The 18605-nt window shown below is 45.2% G+C and overlaps 1 protein-coding gene across 2 annotated transcripts in view; it reads left to right on the top strand.

The window, feature by feature from the left end:
- kcnj12a (potassium inwardly rectifying channel subfamily J member 12a) overlaps nucleotides 1–9824 on the top strand; it is a 28689-nt gene extending 18865 nt beyond the window's left edge. For both annotated transcript variants that reach the window (XM_017686476.2, XM_017686477.2), the window contains exon 2: nucleotides 1037–9824. In XM_017686476.2, the coding sequence (XP_017541965.1) occupies nucleotides 1271–2587 (1317 nt within the window). In that variant the 5' untranslated portion in view covers nucleotides 1037–1270 and the 3' untranslated portion in view covers nucleotides 2588–9824. The remainder of the gene's footprint in view (nucleotides 1–1036) is intronic.
- The last annotated feature ends 8781 nt before the right edge of the window (nucleotides 9825–18605 follow it).

Genomic DNA, 18605 nt, shown 5'->3' with positions numbered 1-18605 from the left:
TGTGACAAACACAGTCAAAAAATGCTGCAGACGATGCCAGACGATGCCAGCACACCTGCTCAGATATGTACTCATCCTCCTTAACTAGCTGTTTCATGCCTGCCGTTCTTGCCACTGCTGTCCATCGTCACGTAATTCGTGTATGAAAATGGTGAAAACAGTAATAACCTCAGTGGAGCGCTGTCTGTCAGTCGTGTTAGGAGCAGCACATCACACTGAATTTGATAATCTCTCAAGGCTGATGTCAGCTTCCTATTGGAATTTCCTCTCCGCCTTAAATAGTGCAGCAGTTACAAACTAGCTCCTGAACAGACGTCTGAATCTAACTGCCACATCATTTAAGGTGGAATGGGAAATAAGAATAAGTAGCTCATCTTATCTCTGACCACTGTGTGAGTGATGCCATAATACGTTTATTTTCAGGACCTCCCGGAATATTGAATTTGACACATTCAGGGGGTCCAAGACGTTAATTAGAGATCCTGGACCACCCAGGACCCCCATAATGCTCACTTTTAGACCAAACTTAGTAACAATCATCACATATTACCACACATGCTGTTACCACTCGCATTTAGGCTAAGATTATTAACATGACGTACCACCCACGACTACTGCATGTGTTTAGGAACAAGCACTTTTATTCTATGTTAATAAGCAAATCACTTTCTCTTGATTAAATAAAATTATTTTATGTTCTTATAATGTTCACATTTGTTTCTACTGTGTTCCTGCTGCTTCCAAACCTTTGGCTGGATTATATTTAGACTAAATCTGCCAATGATCACCTACTGCACACACTGTTACCACACGCATTTAGACTGAACTCATTGACAGTCACTTACAGGACAGTTATGTTCAGGAACAAGTCCTTTAATAAACACACTGCTGTCTCTTATCTCTTGATGAAATGATGATGTCTTAGCTGTTGCTGCACTGATGGTGCTTCTTCCTGACTACATGACTTACAGTTCATTCAGGTTTAAATGTTGTACTGATGTCAACTCTTTATCTATCTATCTCTCTTTTCCACTAGGGTCCTGGAGTTTCTGAAGTCCCCCTACAACCTCTGCTTACTGGGCTGCTCCAAAGAGTGCTCCAGCCGGACCCCTCCACTGACCCCCCAGGACTGAACCACTGCAGCTCTGCAGAGAGGGGGAGTCAGTGAAGGGGGAAGAAAATTTCAACGCCACTCAAGTCCTGAGGATTGACTGCAGCTGATCCTGTAGTGTAAGCGAGACAGAGAAAGATCAACACGTTGGTTGTGAAGATGAGCGTGGGTAGGATCAGCCGCTACAGCATCGTGTCGTCGGACGAAGACGCCCTGCGCCTGACCACCATGCACGGCGGGGGAATGAACGGCTATGGCAACGGCAAGATCCACACGAGGAGGAAGGGGCGCAGCCGCTTCGTGAAGAAGAACGGCCAATGTAACGTCCAGTTCGCCAACATGGACCAGAAGCCTCAACGTTACCTGGCTGACATCTTCACCACCTGCGTGGACATCCGCTGGCGCTACATGCTGATCGTCTTCACGCTAGTCTTCGTAGTGTCCTGGCTGGCCTTCGGCCTGGCCTTCTGGGTTATCGCGCTTCTCCACGGTGACCTGGACAACCCGGCAGGCGACGACAACTTCACTCCCTGCGTCCTGCAGGTCAACGGCTTCATCGCCGCCTTCCTGTTCTCCATAGAGACTCAGACCACCATCGGCTATGGCTTCCGCTGCGTGACGGAGGAATGCCCGCTAGCCGTCTTCCTGGTAGTCTTCCAGTCCATCGTGGGCAGCATCATCGACTGCTTCATGATCGGCGCCATCATGGCCAAGATGGCCCGTCCCAAAAAGAGGGCACAGACCCTCTTGTTCTCCCACAATGCCGTCATAGCAATGCGGGATGGCAAGTTGTGTCTTATGTGGCGCGTCGGGAACTTGCGCAAGAGCCACATTGTGGAGGCGCACGTCCGTGCCCAGCTGATTAAGCCCAGAGTGACCGTGGAGGGAGAATACATCCCACTGGACCAGCTGGACATCAACGTTGGTTTTGATAAGGGCCTGGACAGGATATTCTTGGTGTCGCCGCTGACCATCTTGCATGAGATCGACGAGGAAAGCCCTCTCTTCGAGATCGGCAAGCAGGACCTCGAGACGGCCGACTTTGAGATCGTGGTGATCCTCGAAGGCATGGTGGAGGCCACAGCAATGACCGCTCAGGCGCGAAGCTCCTACCTCGCCAGCGAGATCCTGTGGGGCCACCGCTTCGAGCCGGTGCTTTTCGAGGAGAAGAACGAGTATAAAGTGGACTACTCCCACTTTCACAAGACCTACGAGGTGCCCTCCACGCCACGCTGCAGCGCCAAGGACATACTGGAAAGCAAGTACCTGGCAGCACCCGCCGCCAACTCTTTCTGCTATGAGAACGAGCTGGCCTTTCTCAGCCGCGAGGAAGAGGAGGAGGACGGAGGAGAGCGAGAGAGGGCGCTGAGCGTCAGTCCCGAGAGAACCACGCAGCGGCACGACTTCGAACGGCACTTGCAGAACCCCCAGCGGAGCCTGGAGCAAAGGTCCTACCGCAGGGAGTCCGAGATATAGCCCCTCTACCCTTTAGACCCTATTTTGATACTTGTTGGTTTAATGTTTTGTTCCTGGAGACACTGGATATTTAAAAGAGAAAACAATGCATAACAATGCAAAGTGCCATAAAAGAGAGGCTGGGAACTGTGCACATGAGCGAGTGAGTGAGTGTAATGTGTGGGTAAGAAAGAAACGAGTGCGAGAGATGAGTGGAAGAGATGCTGCACAGTTCATTCGCTCTGTCGAAAAAGATGAAAAGGCCAGAGAGACTTTTTTTAATCCTGCACGGAAAACTTGAATCTTTCTTTCCTCCTTTTTTTTTTTTTTTTTTTTTCATAAAGCTAGTTTAGTTTTGAATCGTGTAAATATTTCGCATAGATTAAGTTATGATTCGTGTGGAGTATTCATTTCTAGAGAGGTAAAAGGTATAAAAAATAAGGTTTTTTTTCAGTTTTTCCATTTCTTTCTTTCTTTCTTTCTTTCTTTTTTTTTGTTTTCAATTTTGGCACAACTGACTAGCACTGCGGAGTCAAAATGCCCACAGGGACTCACTGGAGGTGCACACACGTACACGGTACACAGGGTTAATTGACACATGAAAAATTCCCCTTTAGAACTGCACTACCTACACAAACACCACTCAGATGTGTGTGTGTGCGTCTGGGCGACCAAGCAGAGAATTGCGTTAGAGGCACACGGGGCCCGGCGACCCCTCCGAACAGGCAGAGCGAGAGCGAGGGAGCCGGACTGTCTGCTAATGGTGTAAAACTCTGAGTGTCGGTATCTGCACTGCTGTAACCTACCTGACCAAAACCACAGAGCCTTCAGGATCTGATTTGGGAGCCGTGCACTTCTACTGCCCCTTTAACCTTCAGAGCTCAGGGCCAGAACGAGGCTGCTGTGAGTGACCGAGAGTCCGAGTCCAGCTGCTTCTCCATTCTCACCTTCAGGCAGGCAACACATCACAAACCTCATGCACTGTAAAAACTGGCTCATCAGATCGACCTACAAGAATTTCTCAATGTGGTAAAAAGCAGCTGAACTAGTTCACAGTATTTAGGCGCATCTGACCAGCCAGGTTTCACAGCAGGTAGGAGGGCATCGTTTGATTTAATTTATACACAAACCTTCTAATTACTACCTGCAGTTGTACGAGAAAGGAAGGAATAATGAATCTGCTGGTTTAAAAACAGATTTAAAACTAATATAAACATTCTACAGGAATTAAAAAATGCACACTGTAAATTATCAACTACTTGACACAAGAATTAAGGGAATCTGCTACTTGAACAGTTTAATTGATAACACATTTAAATTGATCAATGGAAATCAATATTTTATTTCAATGACTCCGTTCATAACGGATTCATTAGAAAATCAACAAATCTACTATTTAAATTGTAATTTGACCGCAAATTTAACAAAACTATGCGGGACATTTAAAGAGTAGTTTTAGAATTAGTTGACTAATACTAATACTACTACTACTCTTAATAGTAATAATAACAATAATAATAATGTCTGTGTAGAGATGCTGGCAAAAACGAAGTCGAGCACTCGTTGAGTTTTAGAAAGGTGCTATACAAGTTAATTATTATTATTATTATTGTTGTTGTCATTAAATAATGATTATAAATAGTATTTAAATATCCTAGCACTGCTGTCGGAACAAAAACCTCGTATCTCCGAAAGGGTAACTTCACAGGAGAAGGAGAAAACCTGCTTTACTTATAATGTAAGTCAATGGAACCAGACGGCAAAGTCGTTTTGGGCCGTTTATTTTGGTCCATTCATCATGAAATTTCCACACAACGTAAAGACCAGCAGGCGTTTTTGAAAAATGAGGTTTTGTTCTGACAGCACTGATATGTAATTGTGTCAAATCTACTGTCAATAGTATATTATTATTATTATTATTATTATTATTATTATTATTATTATTATTTGAGAAAGAAGTGTTAACACCTGATAAAAATGGCCATTAATACTCAAAACGTTGAGCACAGCGAGTCATTACCTGACAAACGAAGCGTGGAGATATTTCTTAGTGTACCTCGAAAAGGGCAAAAACAAACCCCAAATCAAACCTGCTTTGGGCATTGTTTTTCCGTGTTGGCCAAGCTATGCACGTGGGCAGACCGGTCAGCGGACTGGGCCACAGACTGTACAGATCTTTATGGGTTGAGCACAAGCTCAGAATGGGACTTCTGAAAACGCTGTCCCTTCCTTTCAGACGTGTTTGAGAAATGCCAGCGTGCACAGACTTTACACAAATCAGAAAACTACAACGTATTAAAGCGCATGCACCTCACTAAAAGTGCTCGTTTGTATGTGTGCAAATACAGACAGAACACAGTGTCCCTCGGTACCCAGGGCTGTGAGGTACAGGTGTTAGTCTCGGTAGAAGACATTATGCACAGCCCAACAGCTCTAAATCTGGATCCTCAACAAACCCGTTCACAAACGTCTGCAATCGGCTCTAGCAGAGCAGCTCAGCCCACGGCTGGTCCGTAGGTTTTTGGCAGTTTCCTATCACCATGCAGGGGAGAGTGAGGAACCTGCCACCTCCGTACGGCAGTGAGCTCCAACAGCACTGAGTAAATCAGAGAGCAGCGTGTGCTGATGGTGGGATGCTAGCAGCACAGCCCACCAACTGTCTGATCTAATTCTCTGCAATGTTCTAAAGCAGGCTAACTGAAGTAGCATTGACAACGGTTATCCATCAGCAGCGCATAGAACAATTACATAATCATCAAACAATTCAATTTGATTTCGTTGATATGCAACTTTCCTCAGCCATTGTTCCACTGCAGCCTGTGTTCAGCCCCTTAATCAGCATCACGGAGTCTGTAAGAGCATGAGGAGGAACCACTGAGAGGAACCGGACTTAAAAACAAGAAACTTTGTAAAGCATGAACAACCATCACCAAGTGGAACCAAGACTTACAAGAAGAACCTCCCTATGAGCATGAGGAGGAACCACTGACAGGAACCAAGACTCAAAAGGAGAAACTCCCTAAGACCATGAGGAACAACCACTGACAGGAACCAAGACTAACAAGAAGAACCTGCCTAAGAACATGAGTAAGAACCACTGACAGGAACCAAGACTCAAAGGAGAAACTCCCTAAGAGCAGGAGGAAGAACCACTGAGAGGAACAAAGACTCCAAAGAGAAACTTCCTAAGAGCACGAGGAAGAACCACTGAGAGGAACCAAGACTGCAAAGAGAAAATCCCTAAGACCACGAGGAAGAACCACTGAGAGGAACCAAGACTGCAAAGAGAAAATCCCTAAGACCACGAGGAAGAACCACTGAGAGGAACCAAGACTCCAAAGAAAAAATCCCTAAGACCACGAGGAAGAACCACTGAGAGGAACCAAGACTCCAAAGAAAAAATCCCTAAGACCACGAGGAAGAACCACTGAGAGGAACCAAGACTCCAAAGAGAAAATCCCTAAGACCACGAGGAAGAACCACTGAGAGGAACCAAGACTCCAAAGAGAAAATCCCTAAGACCTTGAGGAAGAACCACTGACTCCAAAGGAGAACCTCTGCGAGGGTGTGAGGATTGAGCCAAGATTAAATTATCTTGTGGGCCATGAAAGCTTTTGTGGTCAGTTGTGTGGACCATGAGCTGCAAAAGGATGGGAACCGCTGACCGAGACGGACCCAGAATTGCTAGCAGTAGTGAACTCTGTTCCTGTGTCCCTTCCCGTTCCGGTACGCCAGGTACACTCCCGTTTGTTGTGACTGTGGTTTCAGCCACCGTGTTCCCTCCTGCTTGGTTCCGGAGCCGAGCTCAGAGCCGGCGAAGCTGCCGCGCCGGGGCTGTAAGCTAGAAGCCCTGATGGGGGTTCAGGGAGTGCAACAGCGTCAGGGGTGACTGCAGGATTAAACGTACTCCTACTTGCTCTGTGACAAGGCACTCGATGAGAGTGGGTGATTAACGAAGTGGAATCTGAAGTGTGTGAAGAGCAGCGCTGCATTTTGGGTATTTGCACAAATACAAAAATATCTCCGCCAACATATTTTCATACTTTCAATTACAACTTTTAAAAAGGACTATATTAAACGCACATCGCTGTAAATGAAATGTGTACATAGAGATCCAACCCTGCCCATCTCTGTTCTCTCCCACTGCAGACCCACGGACGGCGGGCGTTTTTATATATGCGTGTATGTGTGTGTTTAGTAGAGACTACAGCGCGTGGCCTGTTAGTGCAGCGGCCGCGTTCTCAAAGCAATAACGACCTGAACAGATATCAGCAATAATATGATTGAGGAGTGAGTGTGGAGATAAACCTCGTTCTACTCTGGAAAACTGCTGAGCGAAGCACTTTTTGTAAAAAAAAAAAAAAAAAGTTTGAAGCCACGTTCGGCTATAAATGGAAGACTTTAAATTGGGTCCCGATGATGTTTCAGCAAGCGGCTCCTGTGTTTCCCTTCTAAACAGGTCGGCAACACCGCTATTATCTCTCCACGGCAGCCTAGCAGGAGATAGATCTAGGTCATTCCACATCAGATCACCTTAAAGGAGGGCCACCTCGGTCCTGTCAAACTGTCCAGCTCTCCGTAAAAACGACGTGGCAAAAAACACTGAAAATCGTGTCTCGGAACACGTACCCGAACTTTCGGCGCTTTCGGAAATGCAGGTGTTGGAAGGAATGATGAAACAATATTAACGCACACCGTTCACTCCTCAATCCATCTGGTCCGGCCATGGAAGCTAAACGGTCTCTTTTGACTTCACCATGTCTGTGACGTCACAAAAACCAGCACCTGCAGCAGTTCATGCTGAAGCTATAAGGAGCGCTTCAGCCTGGACTGCTTTTTGATTGAAGTACAGCCAATCAGAACCGAGCTCATTTACATGCATCGGTTTTAAAGGCACAGTCACAAAAACAGCCTGTTAATTATGAAATTATTCGTTAGTTTTGATACATAAAACCACACAAATATTTTAAGGGAAAAATAAAAATTGTTAGAATTGTGCCGCTTAAAAATGCTTTGAAAGAACCCGCCACAGAGACTAGAGCCACTATGTCATGAGCATTTATAAGATGCAGGCCTGAAATAACGTCCAGCTCACACCTGGGAATGAAAACGCACCAGACAGTTCTGGAGCTCGTCGCGCAGTCGTTCTTCAGTCGAGCTTCAAAAAGCTCTGCGCCAGTCAGACCGCCTGCAGGGCCAACCGTTTCATCCGAGATGCTTTTTCCATCGCCCTTTTTCACATTTCAGGTTTAGCGATATTCTAACTTTTTCACCACGTTTTAGTGTAAAAACTCTTTTTGCGATATTTGGGTGTTTTTTGAATTTCAGACTTTTCCGTTCAGGTTTTTTTTCTCTTTTTTGTTCATTTTCAAAATTGGTAAAAAAAATTGGTAGGCGGAAAAACAAGAAGGGTCCAGCTGCAGACACACAGTGCCACGTTTTCAGCCTCGCAGTCTCAGCTCCAGATACACTGTATTTCCAAAAGTATTCACTCACCCATCCAAGTCATTGAATTCAGGTGTTCCGGTCACTTCCACGGCCACAGGTGTATGAACCCAAGCCCCTAGGCCTGCAGACTAAAACAAAGAGTCATGTTAAAATTCTCTTAAAGGCAGAAAAGTGTAACTGCAATTCTGAAATGAACCACTAGAGGCGTACTTGTAGGGAGCTGATAGCGAGGGCCTGAAGTGCAGTACTGGGGTCTGCAGCTGGATAGTACTGGGAAAAAGAAAGACTGTAAGAAAATACAGACTGCAGAGGGAATGTGGGGGCGTCATTTTCGGGAAAGTGAAAAGGGGGAAGTGAACAGTTTTTCCATTTTTATGGTATCCCAGGCATTTTCTTGGGTCTTGCTGGACTCCTGCTGTGGTATCCCAGATGGTTTCTTAGGTGTTGCTAGGCAACTGTTATGTTGTCCCAGGTGGTTGCTAAGGTGTTGCTAGACCATTGCTATGGCATCCCAGGTGGTGCTAATGTGTTGCTAGGCCATTGTTATGGTATCCCAGGTGGTGTGCTAAGGTGTTGCTAGGCCATTGCTATGGCATCCCAGGTGGTTGCTAAGGTGATGCTAGACCATTGCAATGGCATCCCATGTGGCAGCTAAGGTGTTGCTAGGCCTTTGCTCTGGTGTCCCAGCTGGCTGCTAAGGTGTTCCTAGACCATTGCTACGGCATCGCAGGTGTTTGCTAAGGTGCTGCTTGGTCATTGCTATGGTATCCCAGATGGTTGTTAGGGTGTGGCTATTGCTGTTATCCCAGGTGGATGCTAAGCTGTTGCTGGACTGTTGCTATGGTATTACAGGTGGTTGTTAACATGTGAGTATATATGTGTACTAGTATGTATGTGAATCCATATTTAATGTATGTGAGGGGCCATTAGATCTGAAATTATTTTAAAAATAATAATAATAATTATGTACTAATGAATGCTGTACAGAGATTTTACGTGGATCTGTCCCAAAAGCACAAGCACACAATTCCCATATAGGCTCTACAGTCCTGAAGAGTGTCATGGTACCATACAAATAGTGGAAAAACGCATGGATTCTTAAACTAAGAACAGCGAATTGACTGTCAGGCCAACTTCATGAGGTCAGCGACAGCGGAACCCCAGTTTTGATAGCATTTTAGTCATTGGCTGTATTGATGCCAACATATAAACCCTCCGAAACATCGCAGTCTGTATTGAGTGTCTCGTACGCATTGTGATATTACGTCCTCGCTGCCTTGCCTGCTCCTAGTCCCAGTGCACATTTTCACAAAGAGCTGCTCGCATGGAGTTTTTAAATCTTATACCGAAGTGGCTCCAGCATCTGTGATTGGTGCTATCAAGTCCTGATGATGCTATCTATATTAGATGGGCCTCTGGTCAATAATGATAAAAGCCCTTAAAGACTGGGGAACCCAACTGATTGTTTTAATAGACTAAAAGATTCTTTCCTTTAATTTTAGCAGTCTTTTTACGGCTTGTGCTTTACCTCTAGCGGGACAGACGTATGCAGACGGCCCTTAATTAGTGACATTAGCTCATTAGTGTCCATAAGTGGAATGTTACAGTTCGTTAGGTCTGAGCTCTGAGCACAAATCTGTAGAATGTTTTTTTTCCCCCCAATTGATTAAAGCATATGGCTAAAAAGTTGGGCCCAGTCCCATTTCACCCCTCGCCCCTACCACTGAGCCCTCAGCCCTCTGTTTTGAGCGTTCATGTCTAGGGGTGTGTGTCCTGATTCTTGTTGAGATAGAGGGGTGGGGTGAAGTGTTGGGGCTACATGACCCTCCAAACGGAGGTTTCTCATAGACTCCAAACAGAGAGAGATGAGAAAAGAGAAAAAACAGCGAGACGGAGAACAAGAGACCAAAGAAACCCACAAACGTGGGAATTTTCTCAGTTAAAAAATTACGACACCCACTGTTTTATCTTAGCTTAATGTGGTTTCGGTTTATTTTGGTCGTTTTTCTTCATAACAAGTATAAAAATCACTAATAACATGCTAACGTCTCAGTAGCTAGCTGGCTAACTTTCCCGTTCCACCTTAAATAGTCCAGCGGTTCTGACCCCTGAAGTGCCAGAATGTGCCTGCTGCTCCATTTAAGGTGGACCGGGAAAGTTCTCAAGAACCTGGAGAATCTTTGACTTCAGCTTCATATCACTGAAGAATTACGGGGGGGGTGATAATAAATAACTGCCCCCCTCTTTGAAGGCGTCTGATCCCTAAATGTAACTAAAGCCCAGCAGTGAGGAGCTGAACTTTCCCCTCCTCTGCTGTCCCTGCAGACGGGCAGGGTCGCCTACAGAGCGGCGCTAGTAGCTGTTAATGAAGTGATGCTCTTTTATTAGAGGGGCTCATTTCAGAGGAAGATCTCAACCACTGCCCTGTAGCTCAGTTCAGAGGGGTGAGGGTGACACCCGAAAAAGAAGGGGTAAGGCTAAAAAGAAGAAATGGGACTGGGCCAAAGTTTGCATTCAGTCTTTTGGTCACATGGGACGACAGATATTTAACAAAACAATAGAAAAATCAAACTTTGATAGTGAATAAAAGGACGAAAATGGCAATAATGGAAACAATTCGAATGGGTACTGTTAGATGTTTATCCTAGTCATACACAATTTGCTCACGTTAGACCAAGCAGGACAAGTCATGGGGCATTTTTCCTCCTCATACTAAAGAGAGAGGCCCTGATCAACCATCCCTGGAAACACAAGCTGTTCAGACAAAGACAAAACGAACAGAGTGGGCTTTTAACATGTCCCCCTGTGACACAGGCTTGTATAACCAGCATGATCCTGTGCTCACTGATCTGCATCTGATTTCCCAAAACCATCCCTGAACAAAGATCAGCATATGGCACACTGACTGTGTCTGTTCTGCATCTAGTGTCTATTGTGATAAATGCTTCAGATAAACATCACAGAATTCACATGAGGGAATAAATCACTTTGGACATTTTTCTAGAAAAGGTCCATCATGGTATGATGGCTTTTGGGAAACCAGGAAAACAACAATACCAAATTATTAACGTGCTTCTCACCATCATCCACATGAACGCATGCAATAACATCCAAACAGCCAGCAGGAACACGGGCGGTGGGTTTAAGCTTAGACAGGTAATCTGGGGTATAAAAGAGCCAAATGTCAGTTAATCAGAACCAAAAAAAAAACAGGGAAACGAATTTCACTGATTTTCAAACCATTGAGATGTAAAGAGTCATTCCGAGTGGTTTGGTGTGAAATGGCTCATAGTGGAGAAACTTACTGACTAAGACTTCTTCGCAGTTGTGGTGATACACGTCTACGCACGTCTCCTGAGTTTATAAATCAATTTTAAAAATAATTTTTATCCTTGAAAACTTTCGCAAAACAGCGCCTCAGTCAGGCAGTGTATTTATTACCAGTTCATGAAGGAACTTTCTGTGAAGGAGCTTTTAGACGGGGACGTCTGGTTCCTATCACCACCACCTCTGCTGAGCAGCTGGTTTTATGCTGGTCTGCTGCTGGTTCAGTTGGTCACCCAGCATTAGGTGGTCGATTCTTAGATGCATCGCGATGCGGACGATTCTGAATCGATTCACAAATGTCAAAAATCCATGTTGACGTAACGTACAAGGCGGAACTTGGAAGTGTGGAAGTGCAGCGGCTGGACAGTCCCTCTGCATTAAAGCCAGGTTAGGTCAGGAGCCACAACCCAAATGTTAAGAAGAGCCGTTTTGTTCTTTCAACAAAAGTCAAACCACCACAACATTTAATGCCCAGTATGTCTTAGTGTGTGTTAATGTCCTGGAAATATAAACCAGTACGCAGACTTACTTTACTCTGCTTTAATCTTTAATCTTTAACTATAGCCGCTTTCCTCCGTTTCCATCAGGAAACTCGTCCACAAACGTCATAGCTTCTCTCAACGTTTGACTGTTTTACGAGGCTGAAGTCGCTTCTCATTTGCCAGCTTCTTGTTCGTATTTTCCCTTTCCACCTTAAAAGGTGCCAGAACGTAAACGCGGCACCACTTAAGGTGGAACGGGAAAATTCTAACGAGAAGCGACATCTTCACGACCTTTTAGTGCTTGACAGTGACTCATTACAGATTTAACACGTCATGAAACCAACTGCAGTACTTACGAATGTGAAAAAGTCCATTCATCTCCAAATTTTCACGAACGTGATGTCAAAGCTTTCACCTGTGTTGGAAGTGAATTACAAATTCTGTCCCAACTTTTAGTGCCGAGGATTAGAGTCCGATCTGTGTCGTCGAGAATCAGGGCTTTCCTGCTCTGCGACCCACTTTGGAGCTGTGTGCCCCAAACAAGAGCAGTGAACCAGAGCCTTCCAGTTTACTTGCCATATCGCTTCCACCTTATTAATACAAGATATCGGACGTAAACTCATTATGGAACATTATAAGTACTTTGCGTCAAAAGTACAAAGTTGTCATGTATAGAAAAAAAAGATGCATCGATAATCGTTTTTTATAATCGAATCGCAGCCTCTGAATCGAATCGAATCGAATCGTGAGGTGCCTAGAGATTCCCACCCCTATCTAGCATGGTCATTGCTGGTTGACCAGCACACCAGCATCCAAACCACAACATATACTGGTTTTGCTCATTGTGAACCATACTGGCCTACGCTGGGTTTCCTAGCAGGGACTGAGAGCAACTCTGAAAGTTTCTCTATAACAGAGCATTTCAACTGAAATCAATCTGAATCACTGTGTTTACATATTCTCACCCTTTGATTCTGCAGAACCTCAGAGAAATTGATCAAACTCCCTGTTAAATTGGTCCAAACTGAGATTTTCCCCGCTGTCAGAGAAGTGCCTGTGGCTCTTTCCTCACAGTCTGGCCCTGGAAGAAAGGTCAAGGAGACCTTTCAGAACCCAAATAACGATCCAAGCTGAGAAACCTTCCCCTTCCACACGTACGGAGACAAAATCACCACCCAGTGCAGTCGATCAGCCAAGACATGCTTTGTGTCTGAAATTTGCCTAAAGCCAACAAGTATTGGAAGCTAACAAGTACTGAAAGCCATGGAGCCGAGTAGTTAATTAAGCCATTAATCAGCTGCAGCCATCCTGGAGCCTGAACCTTCTCCACACTTTTGTCCATTTTTATAAATATGAGCATTTTCTTCCATAAACGAGAAGGTAATGGAAACGTTTCGGCTCCATAGTTTCCACTACTTAGCTACACTAGCATCGTATAAGACTGTAGAGATTACCGAGCGCCGCACGGTTCGAGACGAGTGTGTGATGATTTAAGCGTACAGTTAGCGCCATGCTAACGAGTGAGGGGTAAGCGTCCATCGCTTGTTAGCCACATTGGCCTCTAGGCCCCACTGCTAAAACTAAAGATACCAGGCACGTCCGGGCTGATCGACTCCACTTGGGTTGAAAAAGGGGGACGTTTTCACAGAGCGTGAATTATCTGAAGGAAGACTCGTTAGAAAGACGAGTCCGGAAACAGTGGAATACGTGGAACCTGTGCAGCACGCTGGCGGGAGTCAGTAGGAGGACCCTCAAAGCTCTTTCTTCCTACCGAGTCAAAAACTCGGGCACTTAAGTTGGGCATTGTTACGCTGGGCTTGCTCAAACACTTTCTTTTCTCTTTGCACTGTTTTGTGTGCAAATGCATTTGCCTTTAAAGCAACAACAAACAAAACAAAGAACAAAGCAAATAATTTAAAAAAAAAAAAGTTAACCCTACTCTCAAAAGCACAATGCCTTCTGGGAAGGCTGAAGTTTATCTTTGATCCAATGGGACGCCTCGCTCATGCAGCCCACGTCCCGTTCCGTCACTATGGTTTCAGTTTCCACGGAAACCTGTCAGCTGCTTTACGGCAGCATCGTGTCTCTTAAGGGTGTGGGTGCTTCAGAGCCCCCCGTTCTCTATTCCCAGACCAATAATCCAAGTCCTTATGCTACCAAATAAATAAATGTGTAAACATCCACACAATATATTTTTATACATAGTGATTTTACTACAGAGCTGTTCTCTGGTTGCACATAAGTCAGCAGGTTTGTTTTATACCTGCAAAAGAAAGAAATTTCACCAAAACCAAATGCGTGATGAGTATCAGTTAAAGGGGATGTTTTGAGCTCGCCTCGGCACAAAGACGACGACGCAGACGCTTCTGAGAAAGAAGCGACTGGAACAACATGGACATTTGTAGTCTTCCACAGCCCAGAAACACTGGAGTGGACAGCACACACACACACACACACACACACACACACACACAGACTGGGCTCCTACTGTACATGAATCATGCAGAACTGTTGAATTATTCAATTAAAGTGTAATTATTAAATCCATTTGTCTCTTAGACTCTTCTTTCACTAATAACTCCTCTCTTGTGTTTCTGGCATTGGCATTACTGGCGCAGCTCTGTCCAGGTTTACCTCCTGTCTCACTGGCAATATTTTATTTCTATTTAGAGACATACATGCCTCACTGCTTCACGCACTCATGGTGTACCCCAGGGATCTGTTCTCGGCCCTCTTTCATTTCACAATTTGCACGCTTCTCCTTGGTCATATTATCAGACATCACGGCCTTAACTTTCAATGCTATGCTGATGATATGCAGATTAGAATTTACACCTGTCTCAACACCCCCACACCCCCCACTCTCGTCCACAGGTGACTGAATCAGTAACATAATACACTCAATACACGCTAACTCTGACCATGCAAAAATTTCATATTTGGTCCCATTTTACTTGGAAACAAGTGTTTAGATACACTATATTTCCAAAAGTATTCGCTCGTCTATCTTCACACGCATATGAACTTGAGTGACATCCCATTCTTAATCCATAGGGTTTAATATGATGTCGGCCCACCCTTTACAGCTATATTTCTGACCATTCTTCCAGAAGCGCATTTGTGAGGTCAGACACTGATGTTGGACGAGAAGGCCTGGCTCACTCTAATTCATCCCAAAGGGGTTCTATGGGGTTGAGGTCAGGACTCTGTGCAGGCCAGTCAAGTTCTTCCACACCAAACTGGCTCATCCACGTCTTTATGGACCTGCTTTGTGCACTGGTGCTCAGTCATGTTGGAACAGGAAGGGGCCGTCCCCAAACTGTTCCCACAAAGTTGGGAGCGTGAAATTGTCCAGAATCTCTTGGTGCTGAAGCTTTAAGAGTTCCTTTCACTGGAACTAAGGGGCCGAGCCCAACTCCTGAAAAACAGCCCCACACCATGATCCCCCCTCCACCAAACTTTACACTCGGCACAATGCAGTCAGACAAGTACCGTCTCCTGGCAACCGCCAAACCCAGACTCATCCATCGGATTTCCAGACGGAGAAGCGTGATTGGTCACTCCAGAGAACACGTCTCCACTGCTCTAGAGTCCAGTGGCGGCGCTTTACACCACTGCATTCCACGCTTTGCACTGCGCTTGGTGATGTAAGGCTTGGATGCAGCTGCTCGGCCATGGAAACCCATTCCATGAAGCTCTCTACGCTGTTCTTGAGCTGATCTGAAGGCCACATGAAGTTTGGAGGTCTGTAGTGATTGACTCTGCAGAAAGTCGGTGACCTCTGCGCACTATGCCCCTCAGCATCCGCTGACCGCTCTGTCATTTTACGTGGCCGACCACTTCGTGGCTGAGCTGCTGTCGTTCCCAATCGCTTCCACTTTGTTATAATCCCACTGACAGTGGACTGTGGAATATTTAGTAGTGAGGAAATTTCACGACTGGACTTGCTGCACAGGTGACGTCCGATCACGGCACCACGCTGGAATTCTCTGAGCTCCTGAGAGCGACAAATTCTTTCACTAATGTCTGTAGAAGCAGTCTGCAGGCCGAGGGGCTCGGCTTTATACACCTGTGGCCATGGAAGAGACTGGAACACCTGAACTCAGTGATTTGGATGGGGGAGTGAAAACTTTTGGAAATAAAGTGTATCTTTCCATTTGTGAAGGGGGGGGTGCAACAAAGCCTCTGTTCACACAGTGTCTGAGTTTTGAGAAACAAATAAATGTATACAGATGTCAACAAGCACGTTGGCCCTTATTCACCAAATCTGACGGTAAAATGCCGCTCTTCACTGGGTCAGTAGGTACACAGGCCTCTCTATGAACCCAGGGGCTTTCCAGTGTCTAAAATCTCCTGTGCAGACAGACTAAGGCCGAACCTCTGCGAGAGAATTAATATTCCCAGTTATCCAATACTACCTATTTACTTACTGTTTACAATGTCTAATACATTTGATTACTGATTAGGGGAAAATCTCTGTCACTGGACTGGAGTTTCAGATCAGAGATCGGTGCACAGAACACGTTCATACAGAAAAGACAGAAAAATAATACACTGCTCTGGAGTTTTAGCTCCAGGCCTCAATTACTGAGGTCCCTAGTAATGTGTTTCAAAGAAAAAGAGCCTCTCTCACACACTGGCTCACACACACACACACACACACACACTCACTACACCATCAGTCAACACATACAGAAGGCAGCTGTGTCCCCACACAGAGGAGGCTGATGAATGCTCAGTCTTACGCTGCATTTACACCACTCTGGGGTGGCGACAGACGAGAACACATCCTCCCTGATCAACTGGCTGTATATAAGTGTTATTGTAGAACTGCAAAGTGCTCCTAAATGGTCAGTGGCACTCATAAAATGGACAATACAGTGTAAAAACACGGAGGTATTTCTAAAGAAGTGGCTGGTCAGTGTATCAGTGTAGCTTCTCAGTGGGCCTTTCAGCACAGAGCTCTGCCGTAGAGCTGCCGCTGCCGTTTGAGTCCAGGCCAATATAGGGAATACACTACGCCACATACAGCGCTACACAAAACCACTGAGGCTGGGGGTCCAAGTCAGTGACATATATAGAACTGTGGTCCCACCAACTGGAAGTCAAAACGAGACTGCCACTCCCTAAATATGCTGATAGTTAATCTACTGTGTTAGGACTTCTCTACAGCTCCCGATACCCTGACCAATGGGAGAGCTCGAATAGCTGGATTTTCTCAGACACTACCAGGAAAAACAATTCCTGATTGGACGACTTTCTGCTGGGTGTTTGAAGAATTGAACCTTTTTGTTTCCATTGAAAAGTTAACAGTGAAACAGAGCTGTAATATTTGCAGAGCGTAAATGCAAACATGATTTTATTGAATAAAACGGAGCTAAATATTATGGACATGCGTTATTTTATTTCCCAGAAATCATGAGGACCTCTGAAGGCCTGGAAAGCCCAGAGGATTTCCCACTGGTTTAAAGTGTAAACATTAAAAGTGTATTATTCATCTTAAATACATTGTTGAAAATTACACTTTCATTTTCTTTCACAGGTGTTTGTAGTGAATTCAGAAGAACTCTGGATCCTAGCTTATAAGTTTAAAACACACCCGCATGGAATCCTGTACTTAATACTTAGACGTGTGCAAGACTTTCCGAGGACCCACGGTCACTCGGCACTCAGCATTCCGGGCCTCCAGTCCACAAAAACGTTTTTGCACATTTGAGTGTCTTCCTGCTCTATCGCATCTGACGCAGCTGGCTCATTAAGTAGCTAATGAGCTGAATCAGGTGTGCTAGATAAAGGAAATGACAAAATGAGCAGACAATGAATTTTCCTCAGCACTTCTGGAATCCAGTGTGAGTGATAAACACTCCCAACCGAGCTCATCATCAGGTCCTCGTTCTCCTCATTCGTCTCTGTGTAGCTTTTGTTTCTCTCTGCATTGATTAGACAGAATTCAATGGCAAGAAGAACACTTCACTGTGAAGAAAGGAGGGTTCTTACACACACACACACACACACACACACACACACACACAGCACAAACCAGTCTCAGAGCCACTACATAAGGTACTACACAGAATCCATGAAAACTATTAAATGTTGTTTTTACACCGGTCAGTCTTAACATTCTGACCACCTGCTTGTTTATATGCTCACTGTCCATTTTATCAGTAACACTGACGTGGTGGTGGTGTGTTTGTGTGTTGCGCTGGTCTGAGTGGATCAGACACAGCAGTGCTGCTGGAGTTTTTAAACACCTCAGTGTCACTGCTGGACTGAGAATAGTCCAGCAACCAAAAATATCCAGCCAAATATCACCACTGATGAAGGACTAGAGGATGACCAACACAAACTGTGCAGCAGCAGATGAGCTGTCGTCACTGACTTTACATCTACAAGGTGGACCGACGAGGTAGGAGTGTCTAATAGAGTGGACAATGAGTGGACACAGGGTTTAAAAACTGCAGTGTCACTGCAGTGTCTGAGAATGACCCACCACCCAAATAGTACCTGCTCTGTGGGGGTCCATGGGGGTCCTGACAAACTGAAGAACAGGGTAACAGAGTATCAGAGAAACAGATGGACTACAGTCTGTAACTGTAGAACTACAGAGTGCAGCTATACGGTCAGTGGAGCTGATAAAGTGGACAGTGAGGGTAGAAACGAGGAGGTGGTCAGAATGTTTTGATCGGTGTTTATATAAGGTCTTTGGAGTTTTTTTTACCTGTGCTCATTTTCACCCTTAGCCTCTCTCATGCTCTTTTTCCCCTCAGTCCTCTGGCGGA

Source organism: Pygocentrus nattereri, chromosome 3 (assembly GCF_015220715.1).
Source record: "Pygocentrus nattereri isolate fPygNat1 chromosome 3, fPygNat1.pri, whole genome shotgun sequence".
Lineage (NCBI taxonomy): Eukaryota > Metazoa > Chordata > Actinopteri > Characiformes > Serrasalmidae > Pygocentrus > Pygocentrus nattereri.
Note: the sequence above shows the minus strand (reverse complement) of the source record. Positions and strands in the feature narration are given on the sequence as shown.